The 21895-nt window shown below is 38.7% G+C and overlaps 1 protein-coding gene across 1 annotated transcript in view; it reads left to right on the top strand.

Annotated features, from left to right (window-relative positions):
• Positions 1-21895, top strand: part of KCNH8 (potassium voltage-gated channel subfamily H member 8) — a 401601-nt gene that overhangs the window by 163227 nt on the left and 216479 nt on the right. Inside the window, exon 3 of the mRNA XM_032630495.1 lies at positions 11295-11426. Coding sequence (XP_032486386.1) covers positions 11295-11426 — 132 coding nt within the window. The remainder of the gene's footprint in view (positions 1-11294; positions 11427-21895) is intronic.

Below are 21895 nucleotides of genomic sequence, written 5' to 3'. Positions count from 1 at the left end.
ATTTTGCTTTATGATGCAGCTCAGAAAGCCCCAAAGTAGCTTCTATTGATGGAACTGGAAGAAAAGCCTTGTCAGAGATCCTTCTGGCTCATTGACAGTTAAGCCTGTTTTTCAGGTGAAGGATAACTAAGTATATTCTCATTACCAAAAGAGGAAGGAAATAACTACCCTCTATAAAAGACAGTTGTCTGGATAATCTTCTTTTAGCATGTACCACTATGGCATTCAGAATCTGGGTTCTACCTAAACAAAGACTCTACCTGGTTCTTACACTAACAAATAGTACTTCTTAAATACTGTCGCAGGATAGAGTCTGTTCGAAACTTCCAAAGAATCAGGAGTTAACTACTCATATACAGTAATCTGTAGGTTTCTACATAGGGAGTTTGCAAAATGGGACTGTGGGCCATAACTGGGGGGAAGCCTGATTTACAAAGGACATTTTATTGGAAAACAATCATGCTCATTTTTTATGTGTTGCTTATTACTGTTTTAGCACTACAATAGCAGAGTTGAGTAGTTGAGACAGAGGCTATATGAATGGCAAAGCCAAAAATATTTCCCATCTAGTCTGCTGACCTCTGAAGATGGATGTACCAAATCTGTTAGTCTGACCATCAAATTGAAGCCCTTGTGGTTTAGGGGAATTCTGAATTGTCATGTTTTAATTACAGCTATAGGCTCAAAATGTACTTTTCTTGTTATTGGAAGAAAATGCCTATCATCATATGGAAGCTAATAAAAAAATGTTATGCACAGATTTGTTTTTCATAAGATGTCTCTCTTGGGGCAGGTTTGTCAGTACTAAGAGCTCCCCTGAGCTTGGTGGATCCAGTGATGCTTGTCTAGGCACCGGAGTTTGGCCTCCAGTTCTGGTGAAGTATCAACTCTATTTTAGGGAAGAAACAGGAAGTTGAGGAAGCGCCTAACTGTTTTGCCTCACATGCCTGCCAAGTTGTGACTCAGGGCAATCTGGCGCAGTGCTCGTGAATCTTCACTAAGAGTCGAGTTTGCACAATGGAGGAAATACTCAGTATGTTTGTTGTCTTCATGTTCTTGGAAAGTGCCAAATTGACACGTAAAACTGCAGTCGTATATTTATACACTGGAGAATTGTCAGGAGATCCTTAACCATCTCTTTTTAATTCCTATTTCCTTGTTTCCAAATTCTCATCGCAAAATTTCTGCTTTCTCCCACAGGACATATTTTCCATCCTTTTTACCTTACTTGCCCAAGCTTTTAAACACAGTTTCTAATTCTGTACCTAACTGCTTAAAAAGAACTTGATTAATGCGGAGTTTGTTACATGTCCTGGCTTATTTTCTCAATAACATCTATAAGTACAAGTTTTCCTTTTAAGATATCAAAACTAGATTATTTACTCATGTGATAATTATTTCTTTGGTTTTTTTTTTTTTTTTTTTTTTTTAATGCTTGGAGAAATGCCCTGTGTTTCAGCACAAAGCCCACAAACCCGAGAATCGTATGACTTGAGGTCTAATCCCTCCCATTTCAACAATTAACATTCATCGTTTTGCACTCTTTACTGAACCACTCTGAACTCAGGATCTTCATCTCTACAATAAAGAGTTCCTTGTCATCATCTTTAAAGACCTTTTCTAACTCCAGCAATCTGAAAAGACTTTGTATCTTACAACTTAATACTCATTTAGATGTTTAAGGAAGTGCTGAATAATTCTCCTGTTTCCTTAATTTAAAAAAAAATATGAAATGTTTCATACATACACAAAATACATCGATTTTTATAACAAATGCCCACCCTATACCCACCTAGCTTTAACAAATATTAATACTGAGCCATAGTTATGCCTGATTTTTTTAATAGTTAAAGAATTAAAGCATTACACATTCAGGTAAACTCCTTACTTTATATGATTAGTCAAAAAGTATAAAATACTGTTGCATGTATTGACCTCTTCAAAGCTCTTAGCCATGAGAAGTAAACATATATCCACTATGCAGATGTGGTATAAACAGGTGTCAAAATTGTATCTGAGGATACCCAGCAAATAAATGAAGAATTCAGGACTCAACCATATGCAATGTCATCTAATCCCTGGATTTTGACTGTCCTTTCCTAAATATATCATTTTTGTAATTAGGGTTCTTTGTAAGCAATATAAATGGATTCTGGTTATCTGAAGCAAAAATATTAATTTATTGAAAACACATGTTGTAACTTATGGAACCAAAGAAAGGGATGAGCAACCAGTCTTTGAAAAAGGCAAGAAGCAGTAGTGTTCATGAGGCCTAGGTAGCAGGAAAAACTGGCAAGTTTTTTCTGGCCTTCATTGTTGAATGAATCTGCTTCCTTCATTTTTGATCTTGGATCCCTCTGGTCAAGATTTAAATTACCAGAAGAGAAAGAATGATTGGTCAGCATGGATGATTTGCCTATCCTTCCAGTGAGGGCTTGTCTCAGCACCAGGTTGGGTAGTTCTACCAAGGCTGCACACAGAGAGGAGTTTTCATCTCCAGTGGAACATGGAGGTGCAGGGACACGAGGAAGGGGCAAGGATCCTAGTCTGCCAAACATATGAGATATCTACTATACTAATTGTAGCAACCATGAGAATGTGCATCTCGTACCTCTGATTACAGGAGAGTATGGCTGATGACCCCAGCTACTATCCTCTGAAACACATCATTGTGTTGGCACAGGCCAGACTTTCCAGGGGCTGCTACCAGCCAGTGACGGAGTGAAGCAGGGCTGCTAAGACAGGTCTGGTCCTAGGAGATGCGGTGAAGCTCTGGTGATTGGCTTGGCTAGATGACTCCTTGATGGCCTTGGTGAACTTTCCTTAGAATTGCACTGAGGTCTAAGACACTGTCATCCAATTTTTCTTCCTTTCTTTCTCCTTTGCTTGACCTCAGATCTGCATCATAATCTACTCATCATTTGCTTCTAAGAGGACCAGCAATAACACACAACTCATTTATTAATATCCAAAAGCAATATTAAGTAGCACTTAAGAATGTCATGCTACAGCCCTACACTGCTGTTTCCTACATTCTATATGCCTTTACCCTGTTCTACTTTTTCTTTCTGCTGTAGCATTTAAAACCCTCTAATAAACTATAGAGTTATTTGTAATTTATTGTTTTTCTCTCCAAAGTAGAATGTAAGTTCTCTCAGGGCATAGGACAGAGATCTGTTCTGTTTTGTTCACTGATGTGTATCCAAACACTTAACACATTTCCCAGCCATAGCAGGCACTAAGTAAAAATTTGTTGAATGAATGAATAACTTTATGTCCATTTGCTTGCAATGTAATCTCCAAATATTTTCTTTTGGGTCCTAAACTAAGTAGTTCCACAGTCCCAGACCCCCTTAAACATGCTGTGTTTATGTCGGCATTACGCTTTTTTGGTGCCAACAATTATTCCCGTTGCCCTACAGAGACCATAGATTTCTCCCACTAAAGCCTTGTGCAATTAGAGAGGGTTAACTTGATCTTCCAATTCTCATTTAAACCAAGTTCTTTTTCACTGAACAACGGCCAAGTTTGAAGAAATTTTAAATTGCTTTGCTTAAAGTCAAGTATCAAGGGAGTGAGTTTGTTTCAGCGCCTTGTTCTCAGAAAGAAGTGGCTTACAAGTAGCAATCATGGAGCCAAGCCTGTCGGATCAGACATTTATCTGCTCACTAACAATGGTTCAGCACATCTGTCCTTCTTTCCCCTAGAGCATCACTGAAGAGAGAGCCATGGCTCAGCGTTGATTTGGGCTCAGTTCTCTTTGTTATGTACAGTCTTAGACGAGATGAGCACAGGGGATGTTGCTCTGCATCCTACCTAGAGCTACTATGGCACAGAGATCACCATTCTAGGAAAGAGGCAGAAACATCCTGGGAGGAAGGGGTCAAGCAAAGGTTTTGTGACTAAGGTCAGAATACGGTGCTACATGCATTAACGACCTTGGTAACTATGCCTAAAATCTGTGATAATGAAGCTTTTATGACTGCATCCTCGTTGTTTCAAGGAGGGGATTAAAAGTGGCACCAGTGGTGGTTTTCAGATCCCATTGTCTCATTGGCTACTTGAAGCAAATTTAAGAATTAGAGCCATGTGTACCTAAATGAGAGATATATTCCAGTCTAGAACTAAAGTAGCTGAATCTTGTTTCAAATAGAGGTTCTACTCTTCTTCGGGGGTGAGAGGGAAATTTGTTGATTATCCAAAGGCTTTATTTCACTTTTATCTCTTATGACATTTTAAAAAGAATACGTATCCTGATGTTCTATAGCATGGATAGAAAGATTAAATGAAATGAAATCCAGTTTCTAAAACATTGTTCACAGAATACAATCATTCCCAGAAGATTATAGTAAGGCAACATTGGAAATCAAACTCAGATTTGTGTTTACATCCTGCTATTTGACACTCATTAGCTGTGTGACCCTGAAGAAAATACTACACATCTCAATTTCCACATTTGTAAAATGTGCTTCAGTTTCTGATAATGTTGGTCAAGGTGATCAAAGAGAAGTTTAGATGGAATACATACAAAGCTTGTGACTCAGTGTCTAGCATATAATGGAAGCTTAATAAATGACAGCTATCCCTAGGTCCTTGCTGTGTGCATTACATTGTCAGGAATCCCTTATCTGTTTCTCATTGGACCATGTGCAGTTAGCTGGGCTCTTCCTCTAAACCTATCCCAGATGAATTTGTGGCTACCCATATGTGAAAAATTCTTTCAGTTATAGGTAAGAATTTTCCATGTTTAATCATCAGAAGTTGTTTGGTTTTCTTAAAGCAAGTAATAACTCTATTGGTCAAAGCTATAGTAAATGATTTGTTGAGCAAGCATGTTGGAATTATTGACTAAAGCACATCTTGGAGATATTTTTTGGGTCTCAAGTTCCCAAGCTCCTCTCGTTCCAAATTATTAGAGATTTCTGAGAGATGCCAATATATACTCCTGGGAGGGGAATAAAGTACTTTCATTTAAGGAGAAAGGAAACTTGGAACAAAATGGAAAGAGGAAGAAAAAACAAACTGGGCACATTCAGTTCAGCTAAGCGTCAGTTGATTTGTATCTATGCCTCCTTTCTTCCTTTCATTTTTCCTTTTCTTTCTTTCCCTCTTTTTTTTTTAGTTACCCTAACTTAACATGGAACTTTTCTTAGACTTTGAAATGGAATATCTGTGAGAATTTAAATCATGGAGAATACGTACAAAGTGATCTCCCTAGAAATATGACCTCATCACTCTTATCACCCAGTCCTGAACTCCTTTCATTTCTTATTCCAAATCTCTAGAGTTGCCAGAATCCCACTAAAAATTCTGTCATGCTTATTCTAGCAAAACTGAAAGCAGGGATATGAGAAAAGGAAAAAAGAAGAAACTGTAATCCTACAATCCACCACTATGAATATTTTGTGTGTATTCTCCCAGTCTATTGTTTTTTCTATAAAGAAACAAATTTAAAACACATTGTTTTCTGAGAGCCTCATTTTTCATCAGACATTGAAATGAGAGGTGTCTTTACCACTGCCCACTCAGGGAGGTCTCCAGCTGGCTCACTTCACGTCCCACCAACCCGACTCTACCCTCCACTGCTGCACAAGACGTCGGGGCCCCAGTGCATTAGGATCCTGGGGCATTTGGAGGAGCGTGTCCACCCAATGCAAATTCACTGGGAACTGAGCACAGATCTGAAACACGTATAGGCTGCACTATAGATGGATGGTCCTTTGAAGAAGTGTTCCTTGCAGATAAAGTGAAGCCTTTACCTGCTACTTCACCAAAGAATCCTTGCTTTCATCACTTAGAACAGTACAAACACCAGGAAGTGCTGGGGAGGCTGCTGTAGGGCTTATCTCCCACGCAGCTCTGGGTGCTTCCTGGGACTTCCCCCTCCTTTTTAATCTGATCCTTATTTTCCATCACCACTTCACATGACCCATCCCCTTCCTATTTACCTTTCTAGTTTCGTGAAAATAGATTTTCCATGTTGATAAAGAGTCTCTGGAATGCTATGTTAATTTTTTAAGCAAGCTATGAAAAGCCATTAGTTATTTTTAATCAGGACACTCTATTTACACAGATTCTTGGAAGCAGCATGGGAAGAAAACTAAAGGTAGGGAGAACACCTTTGAAGAGTGGGTGAGAGATGGTTAGGGCCAGAACAAGGCAGAAACAACTGTGATAAGGGGGAGGGGCAACTACAGCTCTGCGCAGACTCGCTTGAGATGCTCATCGATGTCCTGCGCTTTCTGCTACAGATACGAGGGTCCCGTCATGCCGCCACCATTAGCAGTGCCTTGTTTACACACCTGCAGCCCTTGGGCCACACGCTTCCCAGTATTATATCCCCTGGACTAATTTCTAAAAATTGTCAAACCTGTCATCACACCGTTGGGTACGTAGCACTGAGACAATGGTTATAGAGAAAGAGATCAGATTTACTGTGAAATATGAGGAACGCCTGAAAACGTTTAGCTCACAGGATACTGGTGCTGTTAACACTCAGGATATTATATTTGTGTAGCCATAATTTCAAAAACTAAAGGTCACACATATTTACCATTAAAGATCCAATCAAAATCCTGCTTGATACGAGGGACCTGCTAAGGGTACCCATCCCTTTCTGCTGTTGTGTTAAATTGGGAAACACAACCTGTGTCCCATCATGGCAACACAGCCAGTCACTAAAGAGAAGGGAACGACTCACAACTCAATATTCTTTTTTTTTTTTTTTTTTTTTTTTGGGGTACGCGGGCCTCTCACTGTTGTGGCCTCTCCCCGTTGAGGAGCGCAGGCTCAGTGGCCATAGCTCACGGGCCCAGCCGCTCCGCAGCATGTGGGATCTTCCCGGACCGGGGCACGAACCCGTGTCGCCTGCATCAGCAGGCGGACTCTCAACCACTGTGCCACCAGGGAAGCCCACAACTCAATATTCTTTATATCTCTACCTCCTTGTATTAAGTTATTAAACAATGAACTCATACTAGAAACTTTTTCATTAGTGTTCACTTATTGCAAACTATAATCTTTTAGGGGTATATGGAAAGCATATGTCTTCTTTCCATTGTAAATATTAGCAAGGCAAATTCTCTTGCACCCGTTTCCCAATGAAGGAAAAGAAAGCACCAAAAATGGAGACATGGGACATTCCACCAGGTTTAAACTCTGCGTAATTATTTACGCGATTCCGAAAATACAGTTTACCATAGAGGGTATAAACCCTGTTTTCACCCATAAATTGTATTTATCCATGGAAATTAAAGGTGTCACTAGCTTAAATCTTGCCAGAGACTCATCTGTTTTAGCGTTCACCAACCCACATGGTAACTACGGCTGCTATATACAGAAGGAGTTAACATTGACACACAAGTTCTGCCCTCTAACCCTACTTTTAAGAATCCTTCCCATCTCTGGATTGGAGGCTGAGGGATTTTCTCCCTCCCTCCTTAACACTAAGAGAGATTTATTGTGCCAGGCCTGGGGTGCTGTTGACTGAAAGACATTGCAGGATCATCACTGTACCCACGGGTAAGAGAGGAAGCAGCAGACCCTGGGGCATTGCTTTGAGTTATTACAGTGTGTAAGGTTGAAGGTTTTGTCGGAGAGCCAGGGCAGAGAGGTTGAGGACAGCAGGGAAGGGAAGGCTAAGAGAGCAAAGTGAGTGTGAAGGGTGTTGCTTTGAGCCTGATTGGTAGGTTTCAGCATCCATCCTCTTTTTCTGGAAGAAGAAGCAAGTGGCTTATGCTTTGCTTTCTAACTTTAGAGGTACCCAAAGCCATATTTGTAAGGAAGTTGGTGTGGATAAATATGAAGGAGCAGTTGAAGGAAGAAAGGAAGAGGGATAAAGGGAGGGAGGGAGAAAGAAAGGAAGGAAAAGGAAGAAAGGAAGGGAGGGGAGGGAGGAAGGAAAGAAGGAAAGGAGGAAGGAAGGAAGAAAAGGAGGAAAGAGGAAGGAAAGGAAGAAAGAAAGAGGAAGGAAGGAAGGGCGGGAGAGAGGGAGGAAAAAGATAGGCCTATATGTCTCTTACGCTGTTTCCCTGATTCACTTTTTTGTCATGTATGTAATGGGGAGGTTGACATTAGCTTAGCTCATGACAACTCATTACAAAATTTGAATTTAGAAGGACCCATATTAATGAAGTTTTTAATGAATTTATAAAATGTCAAAGATCACATCTCATTATAACTTGAAAGACAAATTTCAAAGTGATTTTTCAACTCTTCCAGAGCATGCTATGACATGATGCCCATGCATCATGGCTGATTAGAGAATATTGTCATGTTGGCAGCTGTTTCCTTGGCTTTCACCTCATTTTGTGCTTTGGCTTTTCTTTAAAATACACTGGCACGTCTGTGAGGAGACTCTGTGGAGACAATAATGATGCTTGTCTGAGTGCGTAGATCGAATGATTTTCAGGAAAATTAATACTCTCTGTTCTGATTTGGGTGACGTTCCTGCAAGGAAATTGACAGATGTTTTAAAGTGTGAACCAAAATATTAGATTCATGCCATTCTCCAAGTCCCCACGATTACTGTCTCTAGGGTGTGATTGATAGCTTGGCCTGATGGTTCTTTTTGTTCCTACCATAGCTACAGCATTAGGGGAAAAGGCTCCCAAGTTGAAATGGTAATCATAGACAAAAATTGGAAGTAAGAGCCATTCTGGGATGAGGGAGAGAGCAGTGTCTGGCCAGGGATATGGCTCATTTATGAGGTTTCTTCATTAATCATAGACAATAACATTGAGTTATCATTTCATGTTTCTTGGGGTTACTATACCTACCCTGGACAGGAGGATGTGAGAACATTACAGTCGAGGGAATCTCATTGCAGAAATGTTAACTGACTTCCCATGGTCACATGGCTGATTGATGTTGGAGCCCTGGTGATAAGCCATAGATTCTAGGTTTTCTGGAGCCTGGTGATGGGGTATTGAGGTGGGATTGCTGTTGCATAGATATTTGGGAAGATGAATGAAAGGAAACCATGTGTCTGAGTCAAAAGAACAAGAAGGAAATCATGCCACTAAACAATTAGGAGGATGTGGGGGAACAGGTACATATTCAAGGCATACTTTATAAGTAGCAGCACATTGCACATACATTTATTCCATGTGTACTTAACCACACATTTTCAACAAAAATACCCCAGCAGCTATAGTAAAATACAATTTTTATGTCAGATGGATGCTAAATACAAATCAGCTGCTCGTCTGGTGCTCAATTGAAGAAAAATGAGAGATTCCAAGGCTGGATGGGTATATCGCTGTGTTGGAAAGTGTGAGATCTAACACAGTATATACAAAGCAAGTTAAAACATCAAAGATATTTCTGACTCTGTGATTTTTGTCATATACCCAGCTTTGAAATCAATTCCCAAATAAGATGGAAATTCAGATTTTTTCCCATCAAAGTAAAAGTGTAGGAAAATTATGTGTGAATAGATCAACAGTTTAGTTTTTAAGCAATAACTTTTTCATCAACTTCAAATGTTTCTGCCCAAGAATGCTTTTCAGTAGAAAATCTAGTACTGGAATTTTAATATATTTTTTAATATGTATTTTGAAATATACAAAAACTTTTCAAAATATAAGACTTAGGTTTGAACTTAAGTCTGTTAATGATACTTCTCATGGTTCTTTTGCTCAAAGAATAGAATTGAACTTGAATATCACTTTTAAAATTAATTTTTATTGGAGTATAGTTGATTTACAATGTTGTGTTAGTTTCTGCTGTACAGCAAAGTGATTCAGTTTTACAGGTACATATATCCACTTTTTTTCTCATATCGGTCATTACAGAGTATTGAGTAGAGTTCCCTGTGCTATACAGTAGGTCCTTATTAGTTATTTATTTTATGTATAGTAGTGTGTATACGTCAATCTCAATCTCCCAATTTATCTCTCCCCCCCCCTTTACCCCTTGGTAACCATAAGTTCATTTTCTACATCTGTGGCTCCTTCTGTTGGGTAAATAAGTTCATTTGTACCTTTTTTTTTTTAGATTCGCCATATTAGTGATATCATATGATATTTGTCTTTCTCTGTCTGGCTTACTTCACTCAGTATGACAATCTCTAGGTCCATCCATGTCACTGCAAATGGCATTATTTCATTCTTTTTTACGAGTCTGAGTATCACTTTTAAGAATATGTTCTTGGGCTTCCCTGGTGGCGCAGTGGTTGAGAGTCCGCCTGACGATGCAGGGGACACGGGTTCATGCCCCGGTCCGGGAAGATCCCACATGCCGCGGAGCGGCTGGGCCCGTGAGCCATGGCCGCTGAGCCTGCGCGTCCGGAGCCTGTGCTCCTCAACGGGAGAGGCTACAACAGTGAGAGGCCCGCGTACCACAAAAAAAAAAAAAAAAAAAAAGAATATGTTCTTGGAATAAAACATATACCCTGAAAAATACACACGAGTACAGGGTTTGATGACTTTCAAAACCTGAATACTCCTATGCAATCAACATAAAGGTCATGAAAGATATGGAGCAGCATCGCAGAACACCCTGACCCGTGTCCCCTCCTAATCACAATCTCCCAAAGGTAACCACTAACCTGACCTCTTAAACCCTAGATTTGTTTTGCCTATGTTTGCACTTCATTTAAATGGATTCTACTCCTCTGGGTCTGGTTAATTTTGCTTAACATTATGTTAGTGATATTCATCCATTCCCCTGTCGATTATTATATATCACTCATTCACATTACCATATAATGTATTGTGATAATATATCTTGATACTGCCAAACAGTTTTTAATGTATATGTACTAACTGGCAACGAGTCAGTAATGTAGGAGGGTTCAAATTACTTTGCATCATCCTTCCCAAAACTTGGTATTTTCCATCTTTTAGCCATTCTGGTGCACAAGCATTGATTTTTAAATGGACTAAATAAACCTCTAGCAAACTCATATCAAACAAAAGTCTTTATTTAGGAACCAGTGTGTGCTTTGGGCGGGAAGGGGCAGAGTTTCATCAAGTGGAATGCTTCAACATCAATACATTCAAAGAAGAAATACAAATTTGAATGACATAAGCAGAAAGGTCTCAGCACAGACTAGTGGTTTTGTTTAAAATACTCCCTTATTTTCAGAGAAAGCACTTCATTTGGGAATGAAGAGATATGCATTAGAGGCTAGGCGTTTATGGAGTCTGAAAACTGACATTTTTAAGATTTTGCGGGAGATTCATGGGATAGAAGAAAACAGTAAGGACTTTATTAACTATACCACAAATGATGTGGTTTTCATAGAAAAAACACAAGGCAGTGGTTGATTTGTATTTTTATTACCGTTGCAGGGTCTCCATTTTGGTGCCTATTGGATATTGTCCCTATAAAGAATGAGAAAGGAGATGTGGTCCTTTTTCTGGCCTCATTCAAAGATATAACAGATACAAAAGTGAAGATTACTCCAGAAGATAAAAAAGAAGGTTTGTACTGTTTTCAGAAAACATTGACAGGTGGAGTAACATTTTGAAATTGTTTATTCAAATACTCTGGTAGGAAAAAAAAATGTGTTTTAATAACAGCAACAGATAAATATTCATAACTCTTAGCAGTCAGTATTTGGTGCCTATCCCCAAATCACAGAGACTCACATGAATTTGCGTTTTTAATAAAAACTCACTTGATAGGAACCAGAAGTTTATACTCCTGTTCGAGGAGAATGAGGATAGGAAAACAATTTATCAGAATACACAGATTCACACCACCTTGTTTTATCAGGGAAGAATATACATTGATAGCAATGAGTGAACTTAAAATGATGTGATTGAAAATACTGCTCTCAGTTTCATCTAATGTGCAGTAGTTCAGAACTTAGAAGTGCAAGATTTCATTTTATACCCAAAATCCGGAGCTCAAATTTGGTGCTTGTTAGCGTGGAACGTTGCAAATGCTTACCTGTATTTTGCAATAATAATTTGTTTTAAGACACAGACAAGCTCTTCAATGATCTTTAAAGTATTCTAAGACTTTATATTGCTTACTTTATAGCTTGTGTCTATAGTTTATGAGGAAATACCCTGCATTCATGTAAGCAGACAAAAAGTAACACTGAAAAAATTGCCCATATTATTTCATTTAAACAAAAGTAGGATTAGATATTTTGGTGACCAGAGAAAAGGCAATTGTCATTGTAGGGACTTCCTGTATATTAAGTTCTTTATAAGAACCAGCTCTTTGATGTTCCAACAACTATGTCTTTTTAAAACTGTGTGTGAGTGTTTTAAATACATTATGTCTTTTGAAATGACAACACAAATTGAGAACTATTTGGTGACCCTGGCCAACTTCTATCATACTTGGATATTAGAGCATGTGTAATACCTGTCCAGTGAGAGAAAAGTGTGGAAATCGGTGTGCATGGTTTTGGTTTGGTTTTAATGTTTTCTTTGCTGTTATAGGAAAAGAAAAGGTAAGTATGAACTGTATTTACTCAGAACACTTCTTATACCAAATGTAGGTTTTTTCCATACCAACAAGCAGTTCTTCAACTCTCTGGACTCCAGCTGGGTGTCCTATAATTTAATTCAGGTCACACTAACTACCTGGATTTAGTGTCAGAGTGCACAGGTATAAGGGCCCACCCTAACTGCAGATGCCGGTCACAAGTACGGGGTGCCCGGGGCCCACACACTTCTGTCCAGCTTGGCTACAATGTCTGGAATTTCACAACCCTCCCCATCCTTTTTAGATTTGATAATTTGCTAGAACAGCTCACTGAACGCAGAGGAACACTTCTGTTATTGTAAAGGTTCTAACTCTGGAACAGCCATAGGGAAGAGATGCCTAGGGCAGGTATAGGGAAGAGGGCCTGGGGCTGCTGTGGTATTCCTGGGCGTGCCACCCTCCCAGCACCTGGATGTGTTCCTCAGCTCTCCTCCTTAGGTGTTGAGTAGGAGTTTTCATGGAGGCTTCATTACGTAGGCAAGATTGATTACATCACTAGCCATCAGTGATCAACTCATTCTTTAGTCCCTCTCCCCTCCCCAGAAGGTCAGGGAGTGGGGCTAAAAGTTCTGGCCCTCTAATCTTGCCCTGGTCTTTCTGGCAATGTGTTGCCCTGCCGAAGTAATCTAGGGCACCCTCCCCTTCCCCACCACCAAATATTTATTAGCACATAAAAGACACTCATCCCTCCAGAGATTCCAAGGGTTATAGGGTTGTGTGCCAGCAACAGGCACAAAGACCAAGTACATTTTTTATTATGCCACCATAAGGATTATTTGAATAACATTATATTTATGTATTAAATATATATGTGTATATATTATGTATACTCATATGCATAGATAGATACATAAAACTATCCTTAGAAAGAAATATGGCTTTTTTTTTTTTTTTTTTTGCTTCAAAGCGGGCAGTTTAATCAACCTGACTTGCTTTGAACATGAAGATTATAACTAATGGTTTTATATAATTTAGGTCATCATCTTTGTCTTGTGTTTCTGGTGTCTGTAGATAGGGGTGAAATCTCCCTCTTGGAGGACTGCAATGGATAAAAGGAGTAAAAATATACTTATTCATTTGGGGTTTGAAAGAGCTCAGTACAAACACTCCTTTTCCCCACGCAAGTTCTGAGCCAACTGAGAAAGAAATAAGAGTAAGGCAGATGGGAGACCAACACATCACCTTTATTTCTGAAGAAACCGATAACAGAGAATGTGGCATATTATCAACAGCAAATGGGCTTCCTCTCAGTGAGCCCAGATTTAGGCAAAGTTACCTCCCAGTTGGAGCTATACTAGAGACAGAGCTCCCTCTGGTATAACTTAAAGCTTGGAGGACCGGAGCAGAACAGGTGCTTCCCAAAGGCAGCTGCTCCCTAAAGAGAGGAAAGAGTAAGGGCCACGCCATATATGCCAAACTCAATCATATTAAGTTCCTTCTCTTCCCCTGGGAAGGATTGAATAAAGGAGCAGTACAGAGGCCTGGTGCGTTACACTAGCAGAGCTGCTTTCCCAGGAAAGCTTGCACCTGCCTTTTGGGGGTGAAGGGCACACATTTGAATACCCTATGGAACCAGTAGCAATTATTCTAATCCAAGGTTCCATCATAAAAAAGAGTTTTACATTTCTATTTAAATAAATATATTAAACTATGCTTAATAATAGTCCCATTTTGTTTAGAGAACATGTAAAATACGAAGACTATCTCCTGCAAGGTTTAAAGAAAGAAAAACAAAAAGCACTTTTAACATTAATTGTATAAGGCAGAATATGTTTTAGAAATTTTGAAATATTTGATAGTAAGTCTCTAAATCTTTTTATAGCTTTATGACTTTGTTGCTCAAATGATTATTATTTCATATGAAATTAAGTGTTATTTCTAATATATATTGAACACTCAAGAATATTTTCTTTTCTGTTGCTAAGTTATAAATGTCCCACAAAACTATGTAGTATTTTAATAGAGGAAAAGTAACTATTGTAAGCTAGCATAGTTATAAAATGATCATAAAATACATATATATATTTCTTTCTTTTTTTAACCTGCTCTTAGTAGGGCAAAAATACCTTAAAATTCACCAGTTGATGCCATGTCTTGCAGGAAAGGCACACCTTAGTGTATGGTATTTTTAGAACTTCAAGATGTGTTTGAAAACTCTTAAAATGTCTCTGTATGATTGGAGCAGTATTGTACCTCAGCACTAGAAAACTCAAGGTGAGCATGTAGCCTGATGTGACCCGATATCAGATGTCATACGAATGTATCTCTGAAGATCATCTGAGTTGTAGAAATACGGTTTGTGTTAATTAAATTAATTCCCTACCAAGGCTAATATGATGGACTTTGCTTAAGAGATATAAATTGTACTTCTTTAAAAAAAAATGCTTTAATCAGTAACGTCTACATTGTTCTGGGGTTTATTTGAAAGGAGGAAAATTTGAAAGGAGGAAAATCATATTTTATAGAAAAAACTAGCAAGGTATGGGATACAATGAACAGCATTGATGGAAGATTGGCATAAAATGCAAAGTACTGTTTGGACACTCAGTTTTCAGCTGCTGATCTGGGATGTTTGTGTGTGTGTGTGTGTGTGTGTGTGTGTGTGTGTGTGTGTGTGTGATAGAGAGAGAGAGACTTCAGCAGAAATCTGGTGATTTTAAGCACCTTTTATATTCCTTCCATTTTTTGACACATATTTCATTTCCATTCTTAAAAAAGTGTGTAAACCAATAACTTCTATATGTATGTCTAGCATTACTGAGTTAATTTAACATGAGACCCTATTTACCTCTTTCCCTATAGAAATGTCAGTAAGAAATATATTAATTTAATTGTGGATTAATAATGAATTAAGCAACTCAATCAATATTCATTGAGCACCCATTCTGCCTTCCATATTGAATGATTGTTTGGGTACAGTATGCTTTGTTTGAATCATCTAAATCTTAGCTTAAACCCTGGTTCCACATGTGTTGGCTGTTAGCCCTTAGACAAGCTGCTTAGCCTTTCGGAGACTAAGTTTCTTCACCTATAAAGAGGGGTAATCATACACGTCTACACTTACTTTAGGTATATAAGAGATAATATCTGCAAATCACGTAGCACAGAATACACCCAAGAAGAAAAGAGTTGTGGTCATTGTTATATTCTACATGTTTTATAAAAATAGCTAGCTGTTATTGAGTCTCTGCTTCATACTGATGATTACTTCATTTGCTTGTCGTTATAACCCTATGAAATAGGAATTATTCCTATTCCTATTTACCAATGAATTTTAAGTAACTTGACAAAGTCAACATAGTGAAAAATGGTAGGACTAGGGTTGACGCTTGTACAGACTCCAGAGTGTACATTCCTTCTATTGGTGTTTTTTTTTTTCTCCAAGAGCTCATGATGTTATGAAGGAAATGGATCCAGTATTTGCAGTATACTATGTTCAGTGACAGTAGAGTGGCAGAAATGGTAAATTCTTCCCAGACAAGGTAAAATGATAGCGTGGGGCCAGCAAGAATTGGAGCAGAGTCAAGGAGAACTTCACAGGGAAAATAATATTGAAACAAAACTTGAAGGATGTGAGGAGTTTGATAAACTGAAAGGAATGGAAGTTAATTTCAGGAGATGAAATAGCAAATAGCTGACCTTTGTTCAGAAGTAGTTTCTAAAAGTCAGGGTTTTGAATTTCAACTCTAGATAGGCAGGCATGGCTTAAAACTTAAAGATTTTATTATGTCTTTCTAAGGAGCTTAGATGGTGTGAAGATAGAGTTCAGAGTCATGACTGGTAGACCTTGACAGTAGAGATGAGGGAAAGGAAAGAGTTGATGAATTCCAAGTTTCTGGTTTGGGGACTGTTCTGGACTCACTGAAGCACTAACCCCCAGGACCTCAGAATGTGACTGCATTTTGATATAGAGCCTTTGAAGAGGTAATTAAGGTAAAGTGAGACAATTAGGGTAGAACTTAATCCAATCCAACTGGTGTCCTTAGAAGGAGGTTTGGTCACAGAGAGACCGATACCAGGGCGCTCATGCACAGAGGAAAGCCCACGTGAAGAGAAGCAAGAGAGCAGAACTTCCTCTCTTAATTAAACAGATCTGCTCTTAGCTCAGGTAAGCAGGTTTTAAGTTCCAATTACTTAAGGATCAGCTTTTGATGCTCCTCACAATTCACTTTCTAACTACATACATACCACCTTCTAAACCTTCTTGAAGTCTCTGGACAAGCCAAACTGGTCTGTTCACGCTCAGCTAGTAAAACTCACACTCTCTCTCTCTATATACGCTGGTCCTCAAACTTCCCCTCACCTGGAACATCTTTGTCACTCCCGTTTACCATGAAAATCCCACATCTTTTCTTTATAGTCATCTTACCTGAACCCCCTTAGGTCATAGTGAGGGTCCTTCCCTTAGACTGATCTGTGCCTCGCTGCTGGCCTAACACTTCTGACTTGTTTTTCCCACAACAGTGAGGACCTTAAACTTGGCATCCTGCTCCAGCTGCCTTTCACTTTCCTCCAGTACTTTACACATAACAGACACGGAGTACAAACTTGCTGATTAATTAATGTTACGAAAGGACCTTTACCTATGTGAGGGCACAGCTTCTTTTAAAAGTTTCTTTTCCTCAGTTGCATGTGTCTCAATTTCCTAAACTTTTTTCACATGCTAATTTGGTTTTCTGCTCAGTTGAATAGAATATGTGCCTTGTTTATTGCTTGTAGGGTGTCCCAGATTTGGCTTGAAATGATGGTTGACACTGGGTTATTCATGATGTGCCAACAACATTATCAGTTGCCTCAAAACTGGGGGATTTTGATGACCATTTCTAAAAAGTGGACACTTCAAATTTGCCTTGAGAATTTAGGGGTTGATGTGTGAAGGTCTCCACATTATCTTCAGTGATAATACAGATCAGGAGTCAAATGCAGTGGCGTTTCTTGGTAGTCTAGCTTTTGGTGGGCAGAGCTGGTTGTCACGATTAAGGACACTGGCAAAAGCTTTAGGGTGCTCCTGTCTTTTCCTATTGCTAAGTGGCTAAGTGGCCCCACAATAATAATGAATAGCTGCACTCAACAACTAGATATGAATTGCATTTAGGTACAAGAACCAGAAAACCTAACTAATGTGAGCTTAACTAAATAAGGGCTTATTTTTCTCGTATCTCGAAGAGTCTGGAGCTGAGAAGCCCATACTTGGAACAGTGAAGCAGCAAGACTGGGGGCCCTGGGGCTCTCTTTCTCTTCTGCTGTGCTGTCCTATTGTGTTGTTTGCCGTCCTCATACTTGTCACCTCGTGGTAGGATGATGCCTGCTGCAGAGTGCCTTTCATTTACTGATTCTTTGCTCTAAGCCAGACAGATTACGCAAGGATCCCACAGTGTGGAGCAATGAGACTTAGAGTACGGGAGCTGCCCAAAACCTCAGTGCTGTGAAAAGCTGGAGACAGGATGGAAGCCCTGGCCTCTCTGGTCTCAGATCTCTGATCCTCCCGTTATGCCCTGGGGCATCCTGTGAGACAGATGAGAGAAGATTAGAAATGAGATGGACACAAGGTTGGGCTTGTCTCAGTTCCTCTCCAAAGTCCCACAGATGATTGTCAGTTCTTTTTACCATGCTCATTTTTTTTTTATTAAAAGAAATTATTTTAACTGAAGTATAGTTTATTTACAATGTTGTGTTAGTTTCAGGTGTACAGCTAAGTGAATCAGTTATATGTATATACATATATATACATATATGTGTATATCTATCCTTTTTCACATTCTTTTCCATTATAGTTTATTAAAAGATATTGAATATAGTTCCCTGTGCTATATAGTAGGTCCTTGAGGTTTATGTATTTTATGTATAGTAGTGCATGTATGTTAATCCCAAACTCCTAATTTATCCCTCCCCGCTTTCCCCTTAGGTAACCATAAGTTTGTTTTCTATGTCTGTGAATCTATTTCTGTTTTGCAAATGCATTCATTTGTATCATTTTTTAGATTCCACGTATAAATGATATTCTGTGATATTTGTCTTTGTCTGACTTACTTCACTTAGTATGATAATCTCTAGGTCCATCCATCTTGCTGCAAATGGCATTATTTCATTCTTTTTTATGGCTGAGTAATATTCCATTGTGTATGGACCACATCTTCTTTATCCATTCATCTGTCGATGGGCATTTAGGTTGCTCCCATGTCCTGGCTATTGTGAATAGTGCTGCTGTGAACATTGGGGTGCATGTATCTTGTCAAATTAGAGTTTTAATCTTTTCCAGATATATGCCCAAGGGTTTTACCATTCTCATTTCTTATTCAAAGTCCTTACTATCCCAAGTGTATGAGGACCTGACACATTAGCATCACCTGGGAGCTCATTAAAAATGCAGAATCTCAGGCCCCACATCAGACCTCTGAATCAGAATCTGCATCCTGACAAGATCCTGTGCCATTCACAGGCACATCCAAGTTTGAGAAGCTTCGTGCCGTACACATTCCTTAGAAAGGTTCTCCTGACCATCCAGTCTGAAGGGCCCATCTCCAGCCATTCTATCCCATCACCTTGTTCACTGTAGGCATAGCCTGTATGGCTATATGAAACACATTTTTCAAAAGTTAGTTTATATCGTAATTGCTCTCCACTCCATTAAAATGTAAGCTTCATCTGGAAACAGGCTTTTCTTCTCTTGTTCAAGATCGTATCCCCAACCCAGAGTGTCTAACACTTAGTAAATATTCAATAAATGTTTGATTGATGGGTGGATGAATAAATGAATGCATAAATGAAGTCCAATTTAGGAGACTATTCACAGATAGAGAAAAACGCAGCATTCTTGCATTTCCAAAATAATCGTATCATAATTATCAAAGCTACACATTCTGATGAATATATTTAGTTTAAGTCAAAGACCGTGGGATGTGTATTTATCAAAGCCTGCTCCAAGCCTCTCGAAACGGGTTCTTACTCCTAGTGTGATTCTATTCATTTCAAATAGAATCTCTGTCGCTGGTGAATTTTGTGTTCTTGTTGCCTCTTCTGTTTGTCCTCCAGTTTCTGAGAATCTCAATTTGGTCACATTTTTGAAGATAGTGGAAGTCGCTTCTCAAAAATACATATAAAAATGTTCTCTGTAAAAACAGACATTAAGCCACTGATCAGATATTAAGTCTAGGATGATTTTGACATATTTTGAATATTTTAATTTTCAGTGGGGAGCATAGTAATAATGTTCCTTTCCCCTGCTGAAATATCCTGCCTGATTTTTTTTTCTTTGCATAATGAAGAAACACAGGCCCCAATCTTAATAAAGAGCCGTTGTCTGATGAAAGAACTGTTGTAAAAGTTGATACTTTTTCTGAGGAGATAGATTTCTGCCTTCAGGAGATCTAGACCAACTTTTTGTCAAATATGTGATGAAACTGGGAATTAAGAGCTCAGGTAGATCCTCAAAGTGATTGAAGAATTTTAATCACATACATAACATATTACCTATATTTTTTAAAGCTATGGGTTGTTTTTTACATATTCACCAATACTATTCTTTCCTAGACTCTTCTAAAGGCAAATAGTATAAGCCAGAGTTCATAAACTAATTTGCCTTTGGACACCATGGGATAACGTGATGAATGAAATGCTGTGATAGACCATGGTGGGAACCTAGGCATAACACACGTGGTATGCTTCACCACGTCATTCTATTTTAAAGAAAAATTTTAAATATTCTGCAGCCAATCGAAATATACCTTGTGGGCTGAATTTGTTCTATTGGTCAGTAGTTTATGCCCCTTGGATGAAATTATCAAACGAATTTCTTATCAGTCATATTTTTATAAAAGGTATTTCTAGTTTTACAACTTTGGGGATGGAGGCATATTTTTTAACCCTTTTTTGGTGAATTTAACATTTAAAAACGTTTTGCAGTTGAAAAGTCAATCAATTGAAACACCAGACAAATATGTATTAAGAGGATTAGTAAGTTCAGGTTGAGAGTTTAAAAAGCTGTATAAGTTGACTTCCTGGTTGGATATACATTCTTAGTGAGGTCTCCATGTCTGGCAGAATTCACTAGACATTGGTATTAGGGAATGTTCCCAAGTCCAGGATTATAGCTATCATGCTGCTGTTAGGAATGATGGTAGCATCACTGGGGTGAGGCTGTTAACCGTGGACCAAAAGGTTTGCAGGTACCTGAGTCTCAGGCTTCAGCATCTTGTGGAGAGACATACTTGGGAATGTGGATTTATGCTTCAGGGGGTGATGGGGGAGTGCTTTCCCTCTTTGCTTTTCTTTTTGTATTGATTAGTGTGTTAATGGCTTTGCCAGTGTGAGAAAGACTATTCGGTGCTGAGAGCTTAGGTGCCAGCTACTTAGAGAAGTGCTGAGAAACACTGGGTGCCCTGAAGAGGAGAGATTGGGTGCCCAGTTTCAAGGGAGTTTGAGTTTAGTTTTTGCCCCTCACATCAGTGAAAATGAGCTTTCCATCCCATCTAGCTTGTTTTTATACAGGAAGACTTTTCAGGAACCACCATCAAGCAATCCTGTTTATCTTTACAGTGGGTCTCCCCCAAATTCCATGAGGCTTTTAAAGTATTTGTTTGACACGTTATATGGGGAATGATTTGACTCCTAGACAGCACAGAAGTTTCACTGGATAAATGTCTCCTGAAATGTTTGGATAATTGCTCAGTCTCTTAAAATTACATGGTAACCAGTTTCATTTGATCTACTTTAAAAATACATCTTTCGGTTCCTGAGGAAAATGTATACACACATAATTTGGCAACTGCTCCTCAATGTGGAGAATGAAATTTTTGCCTGTGTATTGGCATTTCATAGCAGACATTCATATTAACGGTGTTTATGCAAGATGAGATGAACATCTATTAACTAGAAAGCTGCTAAAATGACATTATATTGAGGAGAAGCTCTGGAGGGTATAAATGGTGCTTAGGAGCACATTGGATTGTGCCCTTTTTTTCCATATGTTCCTTTCCCCTTCTCAACTATGATCTCTGTGAAGGCAGAGGCCGTGTCTGATTCACTTTTGAGCCCCAGAATGAAAGCTAGGGTGTAACACATGGAAAACGGAACTGATTGGCATTGAGAGGTGCAGTCTTGTGGCTACTTGGAATCTGTCTAGAATGATTTATTTTTTTTCAAAACTTGAGGAGAACACAGAAAGGGTTTTTGAGCTGAGGAACGCCAGTGATAATCTGAGATTTAGGAGTGTGTCGTGACTGTTAGGGTATGAGAGATCATAAGGGATGGGATGAAATAAAGTGGCAAAAAGCATAGAGATGGTAAAAGTATTGAAAATAGCAACTTCTACTAACTGTAAATAAAGAAAATTAGTGATTCTTTTATAAAAATTAGAAATGGGATATACCAAGTATATAGACACAAAATATATTATTCATTAATACAACCTTAGTGCAAAAATGGGTAAATAAGCCTATTCGAGGAAATA

The sequence above is a fragment of the Phocoena sinus genome, chromosome 4 (assembly GCF_008692025.1).
Source record: "Phocoena sinus isolate mPhoSin1 chromosome 4, mPhoSin1.pri, whole genome shotgun sequence".
Classification (NCBI taxonomy): Eukaryota; Metazoa; Chordata; class Mammalia; order Artiodactyla; family Phocoenidae; genus Phocoena; species Phocoena sinus.
Note: the sequence above shows the minus strand (reverse complement) of the source record. Positions and strands in the feature narration are given on the sequence as shown.